The sequence below is a fragment of the Hemibagrus wyckioides genome, linkage group LG23 (assembly GCF_019097595.1).
Source record: "Hemibagrus wyckioides isolate EC202008001 linkage group LG23, SWU_Hwy_1.0, whole genome shotgun sequence".
NCBI classification, from domain to species: Eukaryota; Metazoa; Chordata; class Actinopteri; order Siluriformes; family Bagridae; genus Hemibagrus; species Hemibagrus wyckioides.
The window spans coordinates 894,854-911,028 of record NC_080732.1 but is presented as its reverse complement, the minus strand read 5'-3'; the positions used below and the strand labels follow the sequence as shown (position 1 = coordinate 911,028).

Genomic DNA, 16,175 nt, shown 5'->3' with positions numbered 1-16,175 from the left:
CATCTTTGTTATTAATTTTATTTAAATTAACTTAATTTTATTTCATTTTATATAATTTAACCAGTTGATAATAAAAGAAAGTCATCTTGTACACTCTTAATGGACATCCAGAAGATTCTGTTTCTTCTTGTCTTTTGTATTTTTTTTTCTCCACTCTGCTTTATTACTGATGATATTTTCAGCATAATCAGTCTTTATCAGGTTTATTCCACTGGAACAGCCTGAGTGAAGGAGCTGAGATTTCAGCTGTAGAATCTCCTGGACTCATTTTGGACACAGAAGGCAGGGTGCCAAAACTTTCTCCGTCCACATCGTTTCCACCGGTCTGTATTTCCCCAGTGGGTTGTGATGATCCAGTTATCTCCACGTGTCTGTGGTTTCATGTTTCCACCAGCTAGAGATGGTTCTTTGCTGCTCTGGAATCTCTTCACAGACGTTGATGAAGCTCCTCAATTTCCTGCTTCTGCACCCTAACTTACTTGTTTGCTGTTAATTTGTTTACTTGTTTACTCGAGAAGTTTCTCAAGCTCAGGGGACGTATTTTATTTAGTCTTTTTACCCTGCACTAATCACCTCACTGATCTGAGATTTGGAGATTGATGAGAGAATGAAAGCTGTTCTGCTGTATAAGTCTTCATCTCTCTAATCCAGGCTGTGAATTTGAGAACGTTGTGTTTCCAACCTAAAAGTCACAAAGCCTAACCTCTTACTGTTTTTTTTTTAGGTGAAATTTTAGACCATCTCAGAGTTTCTTCATCTTCACGTTGCTGATTTCTGAGATGGAGATGGTGACAGAGGTGTGAGTTGTTTTTTTTCCTTGTCACGATCCAAAGCTGAGATCTGAGCTTCCTGTTTTTACTACTGGAAACGTGACCCTCAGATCTCGGCTCGGGATAGACACAAACCAAACACACTTCAGCCTTCAGCATCACCTCAGAAACCAGCAGCGTGAAGACGAAGAACTTCTGAGAAGGTCAAATGTTTCACCTCAAAAAAAGAAAAAAAAAAAACAGTAAGAGGTTAGGCTTTGTGACTTTTGTAGGTGAAAAACCCAACGTTGTCCGATCTTCCTCAAATTTACAGCGTGGGTTAGAGAGATGAAGACTTCCATGAGTAGAACCTTTATGGGTTCCCCAGAGGAACACTCAGAGAACCCTCAAGCATAAATGTAGCTTTTTTCAGAAGTGTACATTGGCATGCTTAGTGGAAAAATAAATCTAGGTCTAAAATGACTCGTCCCTCTGCTGGAACAATTAACCAGGCTGTGTAGACCCTGGTGTAGAACCCTAGACAATGAATTTGGGTAACTAAGATTAGATAGATATAAGGAACCCTGGAATGTTCTATGTAACATCAATGTCTTCCTTAAAAAACGGTTTCATAAAATTTCATGCCTGTCTCAAAAGGGTTCTGCTTAGAACTTTCTCTGATAGGATTCACTCTGGTGTAAGGTTCTACACAGAACCTTTAAATGTTCCAACTGAGTGACAGCTAAAGAAGTGTGCAGGATGGATCTCATTTGCAGAACATTCAGGTTCCTCAAACATGAGAAACAAAGAGTAAGAGGTTAGGCTTTGTGATTTTTTTAGGTGAGAAACTCGATGTTCTCTGATCTTCCTCAAATTCACAGCCTGGGCTAGAGAGATGAAGCCTTCCACAGTAGAACAGGTTTCGTTCTCTGATCAAACTCCAAAACTCAGATCAGTGAGGTGATTAGTGCAGGGTAAAAATGTCCATTAGGAGATTAAATAATAAATCTGTCGTGTTTTGGTATAATATTAGTTCTTTTTTTTACTCTTTACACAGTAAGAAGGGAAAGATTCTCCTGTGTAATGGTTATGATGAGGTTTAATACACTGCGGCTGTCAGAGCATCTCTTGTGGATGAATAAAAACAGCTAAAAGTCTGAAACATGGCAAACTTTCAGATCAGAAGACAGCGGAGTTACAGAAGGAAGAAGATTCATCTAATCCTGTATAAAGACTTCACATCAGTCAGAACATCAAGGTGTTTTATACAGAAGAGGAAATAATACAAAACAATAAAGTGTCATATAACACCAACTGTAGGTGTGTGTGTGTGTGTATGTGTGTGTGTGTGGTTTCTACTTGTCTGATTGTCTGGCAGCTCAAATTTCAAAAGACAAATATTCAGTGTAAGATCTAAGTGTCTTGCTAGGATTCTGACTCCCCCTGGTGGCCAGATTTTCAAACAACACTTTACACTGCAGATGATAATATACACTGATCAGGCATAACAGTGATCTACAGTGGTCAGTATCTATCAAAAGTGATCCAAGGAAGGAACAGTGGTGAACCGGAGACAGGGTCATGGACGGTCAAGGCTCACTGATGCACGTGGGGAGAGAAGGCTGGCCCGTGTGATCCGATCCAACAGACGAGCTACTGTTGCTCAAACTGCTGAAGAAGTTAATGCTGGTTCTGATAGAAAGGGGTCAGAATACATGCTCCAGGACGGGTCAAAAGGAGGTCCAACACAATATTAGGCAGGTGGTCATAATGTTATACCTGGTCAGTGTATTTTTCCATGTGTGATGATGAATTACTCAGTGTGAATTTGTATACTGAAATCTGATTGGCTCTTGTGTATTATGATGCAATAACCTTCATCGGTCACATGCTCACACCTGCTTCTTTTCAAAACATGATAAAATGAAATTCTCAAAAAATAAAAACTTTAGGGTTACTGAATTCAAAACCAGATTCTAGAGCACTAATGTTTTATATCTTTATTTTTGTTTCCTTTTTTTTTATTTAACTGATTTGTGATTAGATGAAATATATGAATGCTTTATGAATAATCACAGGAATAAAACTTCTGATTATTTCATATGTTTGTGTGTTTAAATTTGCCGTTGCCACAGGTTTGCTCATTAGGGATAAAATAGGATAAAATAGTCTAATTATAGAATTTAATAATTTATTCTTATTTCTAGTTAATTAGTTATTTTTTGTTTTTATTTTTTATTATTATTTTTCATTTTTCCCCTCCCCTTTCTCTGTTTTCTTCTTTTGTAAAGCTGCTTTGAGACGATGTTCATTGTAAAAGGTGCTATACAAAATAAATTGAGTTGAATTGGATTAAATGAATAATTATAACAAACATCATTACTGTTATTTATTTAGATTTTATTATTATTATTTTTTATTTATGTTTTAAAGCTTTTGCTAAACATTTAAAAGGCAACTATTCTCTCTCTCTCTCTCTCTGTGTGTGTGTCTGTCTGTCTGTCTGTCTCTCTCTCTCTCTCTCTCTCTCTGTGTGTGTGTGTGTGTGTGTGTGTGTGTGTGCGTGTGGAGTCTATTTCTAGGATGTCTGTTGCTATTTTTACTTCACCCCAATTTCCCGCTGTGTCTCAGACTGCACTCATACATTCAACCTTATTATTTACACACACACACACACACACACACACACACACACACACACACACAGTTTGAAGACACTTTTATCTTTAGGATTAAAAGGCACACTGATTAAAAAAAACAACAAAAGCTATTTTATACTAATATGTTAGTAACATGTTTAAGATTTTATTTATAAATAAATTTATTACTTTAATAAAATCACCACAGTGAACAAAACCATTTAAAATTGATCTAAAACATCCAACATTGCATAGTTTGGGTCATTTTGCGGAAAGAAAACACACACACAAAAATGTTACATATTAAACCTACACAGGAACTTAATAACACATTTATAACATTTAAGACCAAATGACCTGGAGACAATGTCCACAGTTAAAAACACAATATACAAAAAATAAAATTAAAATAAAAATGGAAATAAAAATAAAAATTTAGATTCTGTAATACTTCCATCATCAGTATATTTTAAAATAATTTTTAAAAGAAAAAAAAATAATTCAACTTTAATTTTTTTTAATGGCAAATTTGACTTTTATGTTAAATGTAAATGTATTATTATTATTATTATTATTATTATTATTATTATTATTATTATTAACAGCTTATTTTAGGGATTTGGGATCATTCCATGACATTTAAATATCTTTATTTGTTTGTTTATTTGTTTATGAATAATCAGAGCTGTATGAGGAATACATAGCGCTTCATAAGCCTGTTATAAATCATACGTTGAGTTTGAGGTCAGAAATAAAACTCACACGGCTCGAACTCGGACATCACCGACGTCTGGCTGGATTTTGGAATATAAAGTCTGTTTTTAATAAACCGGCGATAAAAGACCTGAATGTCTCATAAAAGCATTATAAAGTCTTACAAATGCTCTGTTCATGAAAACACACTCATGATATAAAGATTAAAATATCCATTCCACTCCATGACGTAATCCTTTCTCTTTTTCTCTATTCATTAAGACGAGTTTCCACACTTTACACTTCGCGTATGAAGGTTTTACGAAGCCCCAATGTAGTGCTACGACTCCTGAAAACAATTCCTTTGAGGATGATTATTTTTATCTCTTTTACATTCAGATACAGTGCTTCCTCCTGGAATAACGCTGCTCTCGGAACAGCAGGATTGAGAGAATTTAAAGAATAAAATTGAAAAAAATAAATAAGCTAATAAACAAATAAGCTAAGCTAATGCTAATATGCTAGTCACAGCGCTAGGCTACAAGCTTGTAATGGACCCTAGGTCAAGTACCAGATGATTAAAAATTATTACCCTTTACGCTTCATTATAAAGTCATTTAAAATGGCTCACGTCTCACTCGCTCTGACTGGCAAGCTAGCATTAGCCAGTATGATTTAAAAGTTCTACTATTTGTTTTTATTTGAAAATATCACAACGAAAAGAGCTACGTTGTGTGCGAAAAGATCCAAGTAGTGAACTCTCACCTGATTGGCTAACTCACTGGGCTAGTTTGGTGGAAGAAACCCTGCAAACAAATTCTATGTAGAACGCTTTAACAAAATGTTGTTCTAAGTAGAACTTCTACAACGTTTCAGAGGCTAAGAACTCTTCACTATCAAAGTAACTAGCAAAAAGTGTGTTTTTAATGGTTCTTAGCTTTCTTTAGCTTTCTTCTTGGAACTCTTAATGAGAAGGAAACTATCTACTGTAGGATTCTACATAGAACCTTTATGGATTCCCCAGAGGAACCCTCAGAGAACCTTCAAACATTCTAAATGTAGCTTTTTTCAGAAGTGTACATTGGCATGCTTAGTGGAAAAATAAATCTAGGTCTAAAATATTTTTTGACTCGTTCCTCTGCTGGAACAATTAACCAGGCTGTGTAGACCCTGGTGTAGAACCCTAGACAATAAATTTGGGTAAATAAGATTAGATAGATATAAGGAACCCTGGAAGGTAGAACTCTACATCAATGTCTTCCTTTATAAAACAGTTCCTTAAAGATTCATGCCTGTCTCAAAAGGGTTCTGCTTAGAACTTTCTCTGATAGGATTCACTCAGGTGTAAGGTTCTACACAGAACCTGTAAATGTTCCAACCGAGTGACATCTAAAGAAGTGTGGAGTATGGATCTCATTTGCAGAACATTTGGGTTCCTCAAACACACTCAATGTTCCAGATTGTTGTACAGCAGAGATCAGACGGAGGTGATGACGAGAAGAACACAACACTCAAAGTGTTCTTGGGTTCCAGTGGAGGAGAAGTGAAGATACAGTGGTCTGCAGAGGCCTGGTTCTGATTAGAACACTGTGGCGTGGTTCATTGGTCGAGGTTTGGCCCTGTTCAAGAACTCAGAACTTGCCATTTTCTCCAGCGCTACCACACCCGGCATGACTCCGCCCCTCTGTTCATGATTGATGTCTCGGGGCACTTAAAGGCCTTACGGAACTCCTGGAAGTTACTCATAGCACCGATAACCCTGCAGAACACAAAGAATACAGTCTAAGCTTTTTTCTAAGCAAAAAGAACCTTTAAAGGTGCCGTGTAGAACCCTGCAGTGCCGTTCACTATAAGTTCCAAACAGAGCTTCTTTACTAAAGTTCTTTGGAGAACTTTCAATTAGTAATTAAGGGTTCTTCTACAAAATGCCTTTTGATAGAAAATCTCTTGAAGGTTTCCAACAGAGGAACCAGCAAAGAACCCTTAAACTGGAGGCTGCTGACTAGAACATTCTTAAGGACAAAATGTAGTTCTTCATCAGTGTTTGTCCCTCTAATGGGTTCCTTAAATATGTTTTGCAGAACCAGAACTAATTTGGTTATCTCCAGCTAGTTAGTTCCCTGGAACCATGAAAGGTTCTTGAACCATATGATAAAGAACTCTCTGCAGGAGAGAGGTTACACATAGGACCTTTAAAGGATCTTCCAGAGGCTCAAACAATGGACCATTAGAGGTTCTACAGGTTCTTCAATTTGTCCCTCTAGCTGAACCCTTCCTGGTGGTTAATGAAGGATTCCTGTCAGTGTTCTACATGGAACACTTTCTGACAGAGAAACACTGTAGGGTTTTGTAGCTAGAGTTCCAGCAGAAGGATATCTGAAAAACCTTTGCGGTTCTTGTGTCTCACCTGTATTTAGGAGGACTGTGAGCACCACTGAGGATCTGATCTCGAGCTGCTTCGGGTCTGTAACTGTTACAACGAACCTAAAACACACACACACACACACACACAGAGCGCTGATCATTTATGGATGTTTATGCAGCACGTATGGAAAGAGTCTCCAGTGTCAGAAACACTCACGTGAGCATAACTGAGGAAGAAGAGCTGATTGTTGGTCAGACCCACTCCTGGTAATAACGGCTCCTCCACCCCTGACCTTTCCTTCTGCACCCACCTCCTGTATGCCTACACACACACACAACACACACACACACGACTCAACACACATCCTCACATTCTTCTTGCTCCTGAATGAACTTACAGAGACTTCCCTGAAATTCATACCCTGAAAGCTTCTCGGATCCCTCCATTATCAGCGATGTTCTCCGCCAGCGTTCTCTTCCCCTTCACCTGAGGAACCAGCACGAGAAGAACATCATCACTACCAATCTCCAGACTGTTTACTCAGGTTCTTTCCCTTTCCTTAAAACTACAACAGAGCGGTTTACACTCCAGAACCTTTCACACAGGGTTCCAGACATCTTCAGGAGGAACCTTTTTACAACCCTAAACTCTTTATGTATAGAATTATATCTCTGATTAATCTTCCATAAATAAATAATAAAATATAATGTAAATAAATAAATAAATAAATAACAAACAAACAAATAAATAAATAATTATCAGAAACAAAGACAGAAAGAAAGAAAGAAAGAAAGAAAGAAAGAAAGAATAATTATTATAAATAAATTATCAGAAAGAAAGAAATATCATAAATAAAAAATAATCATTATGAATAAATAAATAATCATAAATATGCTTGATAAAAATAAAGAATGAAAAAAAAGCTACATGAAACAGAAAGTGTGTTTTGTTTACTTACATTAAGCCCCGCCTCCTTCCAGTGGTAGTTGTTGTACTGGTTGATGATACACTGCGTCTTATCGTTAAAGTTGGTCACTGAGGCGTTGCTCCACCACTGATTCAGATTCCCATCTTTGTCATATTTCCGACCTGATACACAAACACACAAACACGTGTGAAGGGGAAACACACACACACACACACACACACACACACACACACACACACCCTACCATTGTTATCAAAAGCATGCGTGAGCTCGTGTCCAACGATCACTCCGATTGCTCCGTAACTTAATGATCTGGAGAATAAACACAAGCGTTTAGTGTGTGTGTGTGTGTGTGTGTGTGTGTGAGAGTGTGTGTGTGTTTCCTCACCGAGGATAGTTCAGTCCCCAGAAGAACGGTTTCTGCAGTTCTCCTGCTGGAAATCCTGAAGAAACAGATGAGTACTTTCATTACAGAAAAATCTATATTATTAATTATATAAAATAATTCTAATAATTCTAATATAAAATAAATAAATATGAAATAATTCTAATATAAAATAAATAAATAAATATAAAATAATTTTAATTATAATTCTATCGTAATAGATATCATTCTGCACTTTTAAATAGTTTTAATCATTTATAAATGTGAAATTTGATAATAAAATATGAGTATTATAGAAATGTATATTTATTTATAAATACAATTAGTATAAATATTATTTAATATAAATAAAATAATAATGTAAAATAAAATAATATAAAATAAAAAATGAAAACAAGACAAGAAGGATCACGTAAATAAATAAATGAATGAATGAATGAATGAATGAATAAATAAATGTTCAGTGATGCTGATCCAGTGTTTTAATTTAGAGCACACACACACACACACACACACAGTGTTAGTGGAGTGTTATAAGGAGTGTGTGAGAGTGTTTGTCTCACTGATCTGGTTGGTAGATGAGCTGTAGAAAGCATTCACAGTCGTGGGGCTCGTGAACCACCTGAACCACAAGCAGAAAGATTTTTACAAACTTTTCAAACATTTATCAAACATTTACACTCGGCTTTTTGTCAGAGAACCCACTCTGTGCGTGGAACCGTGGTCCTGAGCCAGCCGATGTCTGACTGCGCGATGAAGCGCAGCGTCTGCATCACGTTCCCAAAATAATCCTTCTCAGAAAACTGCAGCTGCTCAGAAGGAAGAGGAGAGAGAAGGAGAGAGACGGCATCACCATCCTGCAGTCAGGGAAAGAACATCCAATAAACTGTGAAGAACAATAGAAGGAAGTTACCTGCTGGATGTCATTGTTGATGTAGGTGTTGTTCAGGATGAACTCAGGATAACCCACTTTGGGCAGGACAGCGTGCGCCTGAGGACAGGAAGAGACTTGACATGGAGACGGAAATTTAACACGTGAGAGATCTGGAGAAATAAACACTGAGATCCCGCAGGAACAAAGAGAAAAATCTCAGGAGAGTGTGGTGTGATATAAAGACACAAGAAGTAAATTAATCAATCAGTCAGTCAGTCAGTCAGTCAATGAATGAATGAATGAATGAATGAATGAATCAGTCAGTCAATCAATCAACCAATCAATCCAACAATCAATCAATCAGTCAGTTGGTCGGTCAGTCGATCAATCAATCCATCAATTAATCAATCAATTAGTAAGTCAGTCAGTCACTCAGTCAATCAGTCAATTAATCAATAAATCAATATATCAACGAGTCAGTCAATCAATCAGTCAGTCAGCCAACCAATCAAATAATCAATCAGTCAATCACCTTCTCTATGGCTTTCGCCTTGGTTTCTGCATCCATCCAGTCGTTCTCTTTCTCCAGCATGTCGATGAAAGCCCAGCGAATGCCTTCAATCAGTTCCTCCATCTACACACACACACACACAGTGTCAACTCAGTACACGGTACAATCGCCATACTTTGTGTAATACCGGACACTGACCACTAGATGGAGACAAAAACAAATAGATTGTTGGTACTTCAGTACTGGGGCTTTTCGATTTATTTCAACAAAAAAATTAGAACAATTGTGATTGTGTGTGTGTGTGTGTGTGTGTGTGTGTGTGTATATGTGTGTGTGTGTGTATATGTGTGTGTGTGTGTGTGTGTGTGTGTGTGTGTGTGTGTATATGTGTGTGTGTGTGTGTGTGTATATGTGTGTGTGTGTGTGTAGTGTGTGTGTGTGTGTGTGTGTGTATATGTGTGTGTGTGTGTGTGTGTGTGTATATGTGTGTGTGTAGTGTGTGTGTGTGTGTGTGTGTGTATATGTGTGTGTGTGTGTGTGTGTATGTGTGTGTAGTGTGTGTGTGTGTGTGTGTGTGTATATGTGTGTGTGTATGTGTGTGTGTGTGTATATGTGTGTGTGTGTGTAGTGTGTGTGTGTGTGTAGTGTGTGTGTGTAGTGTGTGTGTGTGTGTGTGTATATGTGTGTGTGTGTATGTGTGTGTAGTGTGTGTAGTGTGTGTGTGTGTGTGTGTGTATGTGTGTGTGTGTGTGTGTGTGTGTGTGTGTGTGAAAGCATTACCATATGTTTCTTATCTTCCTGAAAGTGCTTATCAACAAACAGGCGTCCGGTGGCGTACATTAAGGTGCTCTCCACATAATTCACACACTTATCCCAGCGAGGGGTCAGAGACGTCGCTCCGGTCGTCACCTGCAGAACAAAATATTAGAGAATAAAATAAAGAGAATAATATTTAATAATTTCAACTACTTAAATCATTAAATGTGTAATATATTTTCTTTAATGGAAATTTTATTTGTAAAATCAGCAATAATTTCTGTTTTTGATAAAAAAGATGATAAAATGTTCTGTAATGGAATTCATTGATGATCTAAATGTGGAATAATTTTGTCCGGTATAAAGCCACAGCTCCATTACAGCCGTACTTCATAAAAATATTGTAAAATAATAAATGTCTAAATCATCATAAAGTCATAATGTCGTGTGTGAGAGACGAGGAGAATTTCTGTAATGGATTCAAACTAATGTAAATAAAAATAAGGAGGAGTCTGATCTGTTAATGTGTTGTGTTGCTGCGTTGTTGTGTTGCTGCGTTGTTGTGTTGTTGTTGTGTTGTGTTGTATTTGTATTGTTGTGTTATTGTTGTGTGTTGTGTTGTTGTTGTTGTCCTCACTCGAGCAAAGTCGAGATATTTGTAGAGGAAGCGTCGGCTAAGCGTGGTGACTCTGGACAGTATAGACCTCCATACCACATAATTAGCCACAGTCCTGAAGCAGAACAGAGAGACGAACAGGTGAGAGTCAGATCACACAGCATCATCAAGTCTGCCTCAGAACACAGTGAGGGTCAGAAGGGAACAATCCACACAGAGTTTATCATCACACACAGAAACAGAGAACAGACGAAGTGATAGATGTGTGATAGATAGATCTGTGTGTCTGTGTGATCTGTGTGTCTGTGTGATCTGTGTGTCTGTGTGTCTGTGTGATCTGTGTGTCTGTGATCTGTGTGATCTGTGTGATCTGTGTGTCTGTGTGATCTGTGTGTCTGTGTGATCTGTGTGATCTGTGTGTCTGTGTGTCTGTGTGATCTGTGTGATCTGTGTGTCTGTGTGATCTGTGTGATCTGTGTGATCTGTGTGTCTGTGTGATCTGTGTGTCTGTGTGATCTGTGTGTCTGTGATCTGTGTGTCTGTGTGATCTGTGTGTCTGTGTGATCTGTGTGTCTGTGTGATCTGTGTGTCTGTGATCTGTGTGTCTGTGTGATCTGTGTGTCTGTGTGTCTGTGTGATCTGTGTGATCTGTGTGTCTGTGTGATCTGTGTGTCTGTGTGTCTGTGTGATCTGTGTGTCTGTGTGATCTGTGTGTCTGTGTGATCTGTGTGATCTGTGTGATCTGTGTGTCTGTGTGATCTGTGTGTCTGTGTGATCTGTGTGATCTGTGTGTCTGTGTGATCTGTGTGATCTGTGTGATCTGTGTGTCTGTGTGATCTGTGTGTCTGTGTGATCTGTGTGTCTGTGTGATCTGTGTGATCTGTGTGTCTGTGTGTCTGTGTGATCTGTGTGTCTGTGTGATCTGTGTGATCTGTGTGATCTGTGTGTCTGTGTGATCTGTGTGTCTGTGTGATCTGTGTGATCTGTGTGTCTGTGTGATCTGTGTGTCTGTGTGTCTGTGTGATCTGTGTGTCTGTGTGATCTGTGTGATCTGTGTGTCTGTGTGATCTGTGTGTCTGTGTGATCTGTGTGATCTGTGTGTCTGTGTGTCTGTGTGTCTGTGTGATCTGTGTGTCTGTGTGATCTGTGTGATCTGTGTGTCTGTGTGATCTGTGTGATCTGTGTGATCTGTGTGTCTGTGTGTCTGTGTGATCTGTGTGTCTGTGTGATCTGTGTGTCTGTGTGATCTGTGTGATCTGTGTGTCTGTGTGATCTGTGTGATCTGTGTGTCTGTGTGTCTGTGTGTCTGTGTGATCTGTGTGTCTGTGTGTCTGTGTGATCTGTGTGATCTGTGTGTCTGTGTGATCTGTGTGATCTGTGTGTCTGTGTGATCTGTGTGTCTGTGTGATCTGTGTGTCTGTGTGATCTGTGTGTCTGTGTGATCTGTGTGATCTGTGTGTCTGTGTGATCTGTGTGATCTGTGTGTCTGTGTGTCTGTGTGATCTGTGTGTCTGTGTGTCTGTGTGATCTGTGTGATCTGTGTGTCTGTGTGTCTGTGTGATCTGTGTGTCTGTGTGATCTGTGTGTCTGTGTGTCTGTGTGTCTGTGTGTCTGTGTGATCTGTGTGTCTGTGTGATCTGTGTGTCTGTGTGATCTGTGTGATCTGTGTGATCTGTGTGATCTGTGTGTCTGTGTGTCTGTGTGATCTGTGTGTCTGTGTGATCTGTGTGTCTGTGTGATCTGTGTGTCTGTGTGTCTGTGTGATCTGTGTGTCTGTGTGATCTGTGTGTCTGTGTGATCTGTGTGTCTGTGTGTCTGTGTGATCTGTGTGTCTGTGTGTCTGTGTGATCTGTGTCTGTGTGTCTGTGTGATCTGTGTGTCTGTGTGTCTGTGTGATCTGTGTGTCTGTGTGTCTGTGTGATCTGTGTGATCTGTGTGTCTGTGTGTCTGTGTGATCTGTGTGTCTGTGTGATCTGTGTGTCTGTGTGTCTGTGTGTCTGTGTGATCTGTGTGTCTGTGTGATCTGTGTGTCTGTGTGTCTGTGTGTCTGTGTGTCTGTGTGATCTGTGTGTCTGTGTGATCTGTGTGATCTGTGTGTCTGTGTGATCTGTGTGTCTGTGTGATCTGTGTGATCTGTGTGTCTGTGTGTCTGTGTGATCTGTGTGTCTGTGTGATCTGTGTGTCTGTGTGATCTGTGTGTCTGTGTGATCTGTGTGTCTGTGTGTCTGTGTGATCTGTGTGTCTGTGTGATCTGTGTGTCTGTGTGATCTGTGTGATCTGTGTGTCTGTGTGTCTGTGTGATCTGTGTGTCTGTGTGATCTGTGTGATCTGTGTGTCTGTGTGATCTGTGTGTCTGTGTGATCTGTGTGTCTGTGTGATCTGTGTGTCTGTGTGTCTGTGTGATCTGTGTGATCTGTGTGTCTGTGTGTCTGTGTGATCTGTGTGTCTGTGTGATCTGTGTGTCTGTGTGATCTGTGTGATCTGTGTGATCTGTGTGATCTGTGTGTCTGTGTGATCTGTGTGTCTGTGTGTCTGTGTGTCTGTGTGATCTGTGTGATCTGTGTGTCTGTGTGTCTGTGTGTCTGTGTGATCTGTGTGTCTGTGTGATCTGTGTGTCTGTGTGATCTGTGTGTCTGTGTGATCTGTGTGATCTGTGTGATCTGTGTGTCTGTGTGTCTGTGTGATCTGTGTGATCTGTGTGTCTGTGTGATCTGTGTGTCTGTGTGATCTGTGTGTCTGTGTGATCTGTGTGTCTGTGTGATCTGTGTGTCTGTGTGATCTGTGTGATCTGTGTGATCTGTGTGATCTGTGTGTCTGTGTGTCTGTGTGATCTGTGTGATCTGTGTGTCTGTGTGATCTGTGTGTCTGTGTGATCTGTGTGTCTGTGTGTCTGTGTGATCTGTGTGTCTGTGTGATCTGTGTGATCTGTGTGATCTGTGTGTCTGTGTGATCTGTGTGTCTGTGTGATCTGTGTGATCTGTGTGTCTGTGTGTCTGTGTGTCTGTGTGATCTGTGTGATCTGTGTGTCTGTGTGATCTGTGTGATCTGTGTGATCTGTGTGTCTGTGTGATCTGTGTGTCTGTGTGATCTGTGTGTCTGTGTGATCTGTGTGATCTGTGTGTCTGTGTGTCTGTGTGATCTGTGTGTCTGTGTGATCTGTGTGTCTGTGTGATCTGTGTGATCTGTGTGATCTGTGTGTCTGTGTGATCTGTGTGTCTGTGTGATCTGTGTGTCTGTGTGATCTGTGTGTCTGTGTGATCTGTGTGTCTGTGTGTCTGTGTGATCTGTGTGTCTGTGTGATCTGTGTGATCTGTGTGATCTGTGTGTCTGTGTGTCTGTGTGATCTGTGTGATCTGTGTGTCTGTGTGATCTGTGTGTCTGTGTGATCTGTGTGTCTGTGTGATCTGTGTGTCTGTGTGTCTGTGTGATCTGTGTGTCTGTGTGTCTGTGTGATCTGTGTGATCTGTGTGTCTGTGTGTCTGTGTGATCTGTGTGTCTGTGTGATCTGTGTGTCTGTGTGATCTGTGTGATCTGTGTGATCTGTGTGATCTGTGTGTCTGTGTGTCTGTGTGATCTGTGTGTCTGTGTGTCTGTGTGATCTGTGTGTCTGTGTGTCTGTGTGTCTGTGTGATCTGTGTGTCTGTGTGTCTGTGTGATCTGTGTGTCTGTGTGATCTGTGTGATCTGTGTGATCTGTGTGATCTGTGTGATCTGTGTGTCTGTGTGTCTGTGTGATCTGTGTGTCTGTGTGATCTGTGTGTCTGTGTGTCTGTGTGTCTGTGTGATCTGTGTGTCTGTGTGATCTGTGTGTCTGTGTGATCTGTGTGTCTGTGTGTCTGTGTGATCTGTGTGTCTGTGTGTCTGTGTGTCTGTGTGATCTGTGTGATCTGTGTGATCTGTGTGTCTGTGTGATCTGTGTGTCTGTGTGATCTGTGTGTCTGTGTGATCTGTGTGTCTGTGTGTCTGTGTGATCTGTGTGATCTGTGTGATCTGTGTGTCTGTGTGTCTGTGTGTCTGTGTGTCTGTGTGATCTGTGTGATCTGTGTGTCTGTGTGATCTGTGTGTCTGTGTGTCTGTGTGATCTGTGTGTCTGTGTGATCTGTGTGTCTGTGTGATCTGTGTGTCTGTGTGATCTGTGTGTCTGTGTGATCTGTGTGATCTGTGTGTCTGTGTGTCTGTGTGTCTGTGTGATCTGTGTGATCTGTGTGTTCTGTGTGTCTGTGTGTCTGTGTGTCTGTGTGTCTGTGTGATCTGTGTGTCTGTGTGATCTGTGTGATCTGTGTGATCTGTGTGATCTGTGTGATCTGTGTGTCTGTGTGATCTGTGTGTCTGTGTGTCTGTGTGATCTGTGTGTCTGTGTGATCTGTGTGTCTGTGTGTCTGTGTGATCTGTGTGATCTGTGTGTCTGTGTGTCTGTGTGATCTGTGTGTCTGTGTGATCTGTGTGTCTGTGTGATCTGTGTGTCTGTGTGTCTGTGTGATCTGTGTGTCTGTGTGATCTGTGTGTCTGTGTGATCTGTGTGTCTGTGTGATCTGTGTGTCTGTGTGTCTGTGTGATCTGTGTGATCTGTGTGTCTGTGTGATCTGTGTGTCTGTGTGATCTGTGTGTCTGTGTGATCTGTGTGATCTGTGTGTCTGTGTGTCTGTGTGTCTGTGTGTCTGTGTGATCTGTGTGTCTGTGTGATCTGTGTGATCTGTGTGTCTGTGTGATCTGTGTGATCTGTGTGTCTGTGTGATCTGTGTGTCTGTGTGTCTGTGTGATCTGTGTGTCTGTGTGTCTGTGTGTCTGTGTGTCTGTGTGTCTGTGTGTCTGTGTGATCTGTGTGATCTGTGTGATCTGTGTGTCTGTGTGTCTGTGTGTCTGTGTGTCTGTGTGTCTGTGTGATCTGTGTGTCTGTGTGATCTGTGTGTCTGTGTGTCTGTGTGTCTGTGTGTCTGTGTGATCTGTGTGTCTGTGTGATCTGTGTGTCTGTGTGATCTGTGTGTCTGTGTGATCTGTGTGTCTGTGTGATCTGTGTGTCTGTGTGTCTGTGTGATCTGTGTGATCTGTGTGTCTGTGTGTCTGTGTGATCTGTGTGTCTGTGTGATCTGTGTGTCTGTGTGATCTGTGTGTCTGTGTGATCTGTGTGTCTGTGTGATCTGTGTGTCTGTGTGTCTGTGTGATCTGTGTGTCTGTGTGTCTGTGTGTCTGTGTGATCTGTGTGTCTGTGTGATCTGTGTGTCTGTGTGATCTGTGTGTCTGTGTGATCTGTGTGATCTGTGTGATCTGTGTGTCTGTGTGATCTGTGTGTCTGTGTGATCTGTGTGTCTGTGTGTCTGTGTGTCTGTGTGATCTGTGTGATCTGTGTGATCTGTGTGATCTGTGTGTCTGTGTGATCTGTGTGTCTGTGTGTCTGTGTGATCTGTGTGTCTGTGTGTCTGTGTGATCTGTGTGTCTGTGTGTCTGTGTGTCTGTGTGTCTGTGTGATCTGTGTGTCTGTGTGTCTGTGTGATCTGTGTGATCTGTGTGTCTGTGTGTCTGTGTGTCTGTGTGATCTGTGTGATCTGTGTGTCTGTGTGATCTGTGTGTCTGTGTGATCTGTGTGATCTGTGTGTCTGTGTGTCTGTGTGATCTGTGTGTCTGTGTGATCTGTGTGTCTGTGTGATCTGTGTGTCTGTGTG

General features: G+C 40.6%; 1 protein-coding gene across 1 annotated transcript in view; it reads right to left on the bottom strand.

The window, feature by feature from the left end:
• Positions 1-3,568: 3,568 nt before the first annotated feature.
• phex (phosphate regulating endopeptidase homolog, X-linked) overlaps positions 3,569-16,175 on the bottom strand; it is a 20,580-nt gene continuing 7,973 nt past the window's right edge. Inside the window, exons 10-22 of the mRNA XM_058377104.1 lie at positions 10,538-10,631; positions 9,925-10,053; positions 9,166-9,267; positions 8,673-8,750; positions 8,465-8,568; positions 8,323-8,381; positions 7,763-7,817; positions 7,619-7,686; positions 7,405-7,535; positions 6,867-6,932; positions 6,663-6,767; positions 6,489-6,565; positions 3,569-5,840 (exon numbers count right to left, since the gene is read on the bottom strand). Coding sequence (XP_058233087.1) covers positions 5,738-5,840; positions 6,489-6,565; positions 6,663-6,767; positions 6,867-6,932; positions 7,405-7,535; positions 7,619-7,686; positions 7,763-7,817; positions 8,323-8,381; positions 8,465-8,568; positions 8,673-8,750; positions 9,166-9,267; positions 9,925-10,053; positions 10,538-10,631 — 1,171 coding nt within the window. The 3' untranslated portion in view covers positions 3,569-5,737. The remainder of the gene's footprint in view (positions 5,841-6,488; positions 6,566-6,662; positions 6,768-6,866; positions 6,933-7,404; positions 7,536-7,618; positions 7,687-7,762; positions 7,818-8,322; positions 8,382-8,464; positions 8,569-8,672; positions 8,751-9,165; positions 9,268-9,924; positions 10,054-10,537; positions 10,632-16,175) is intronic.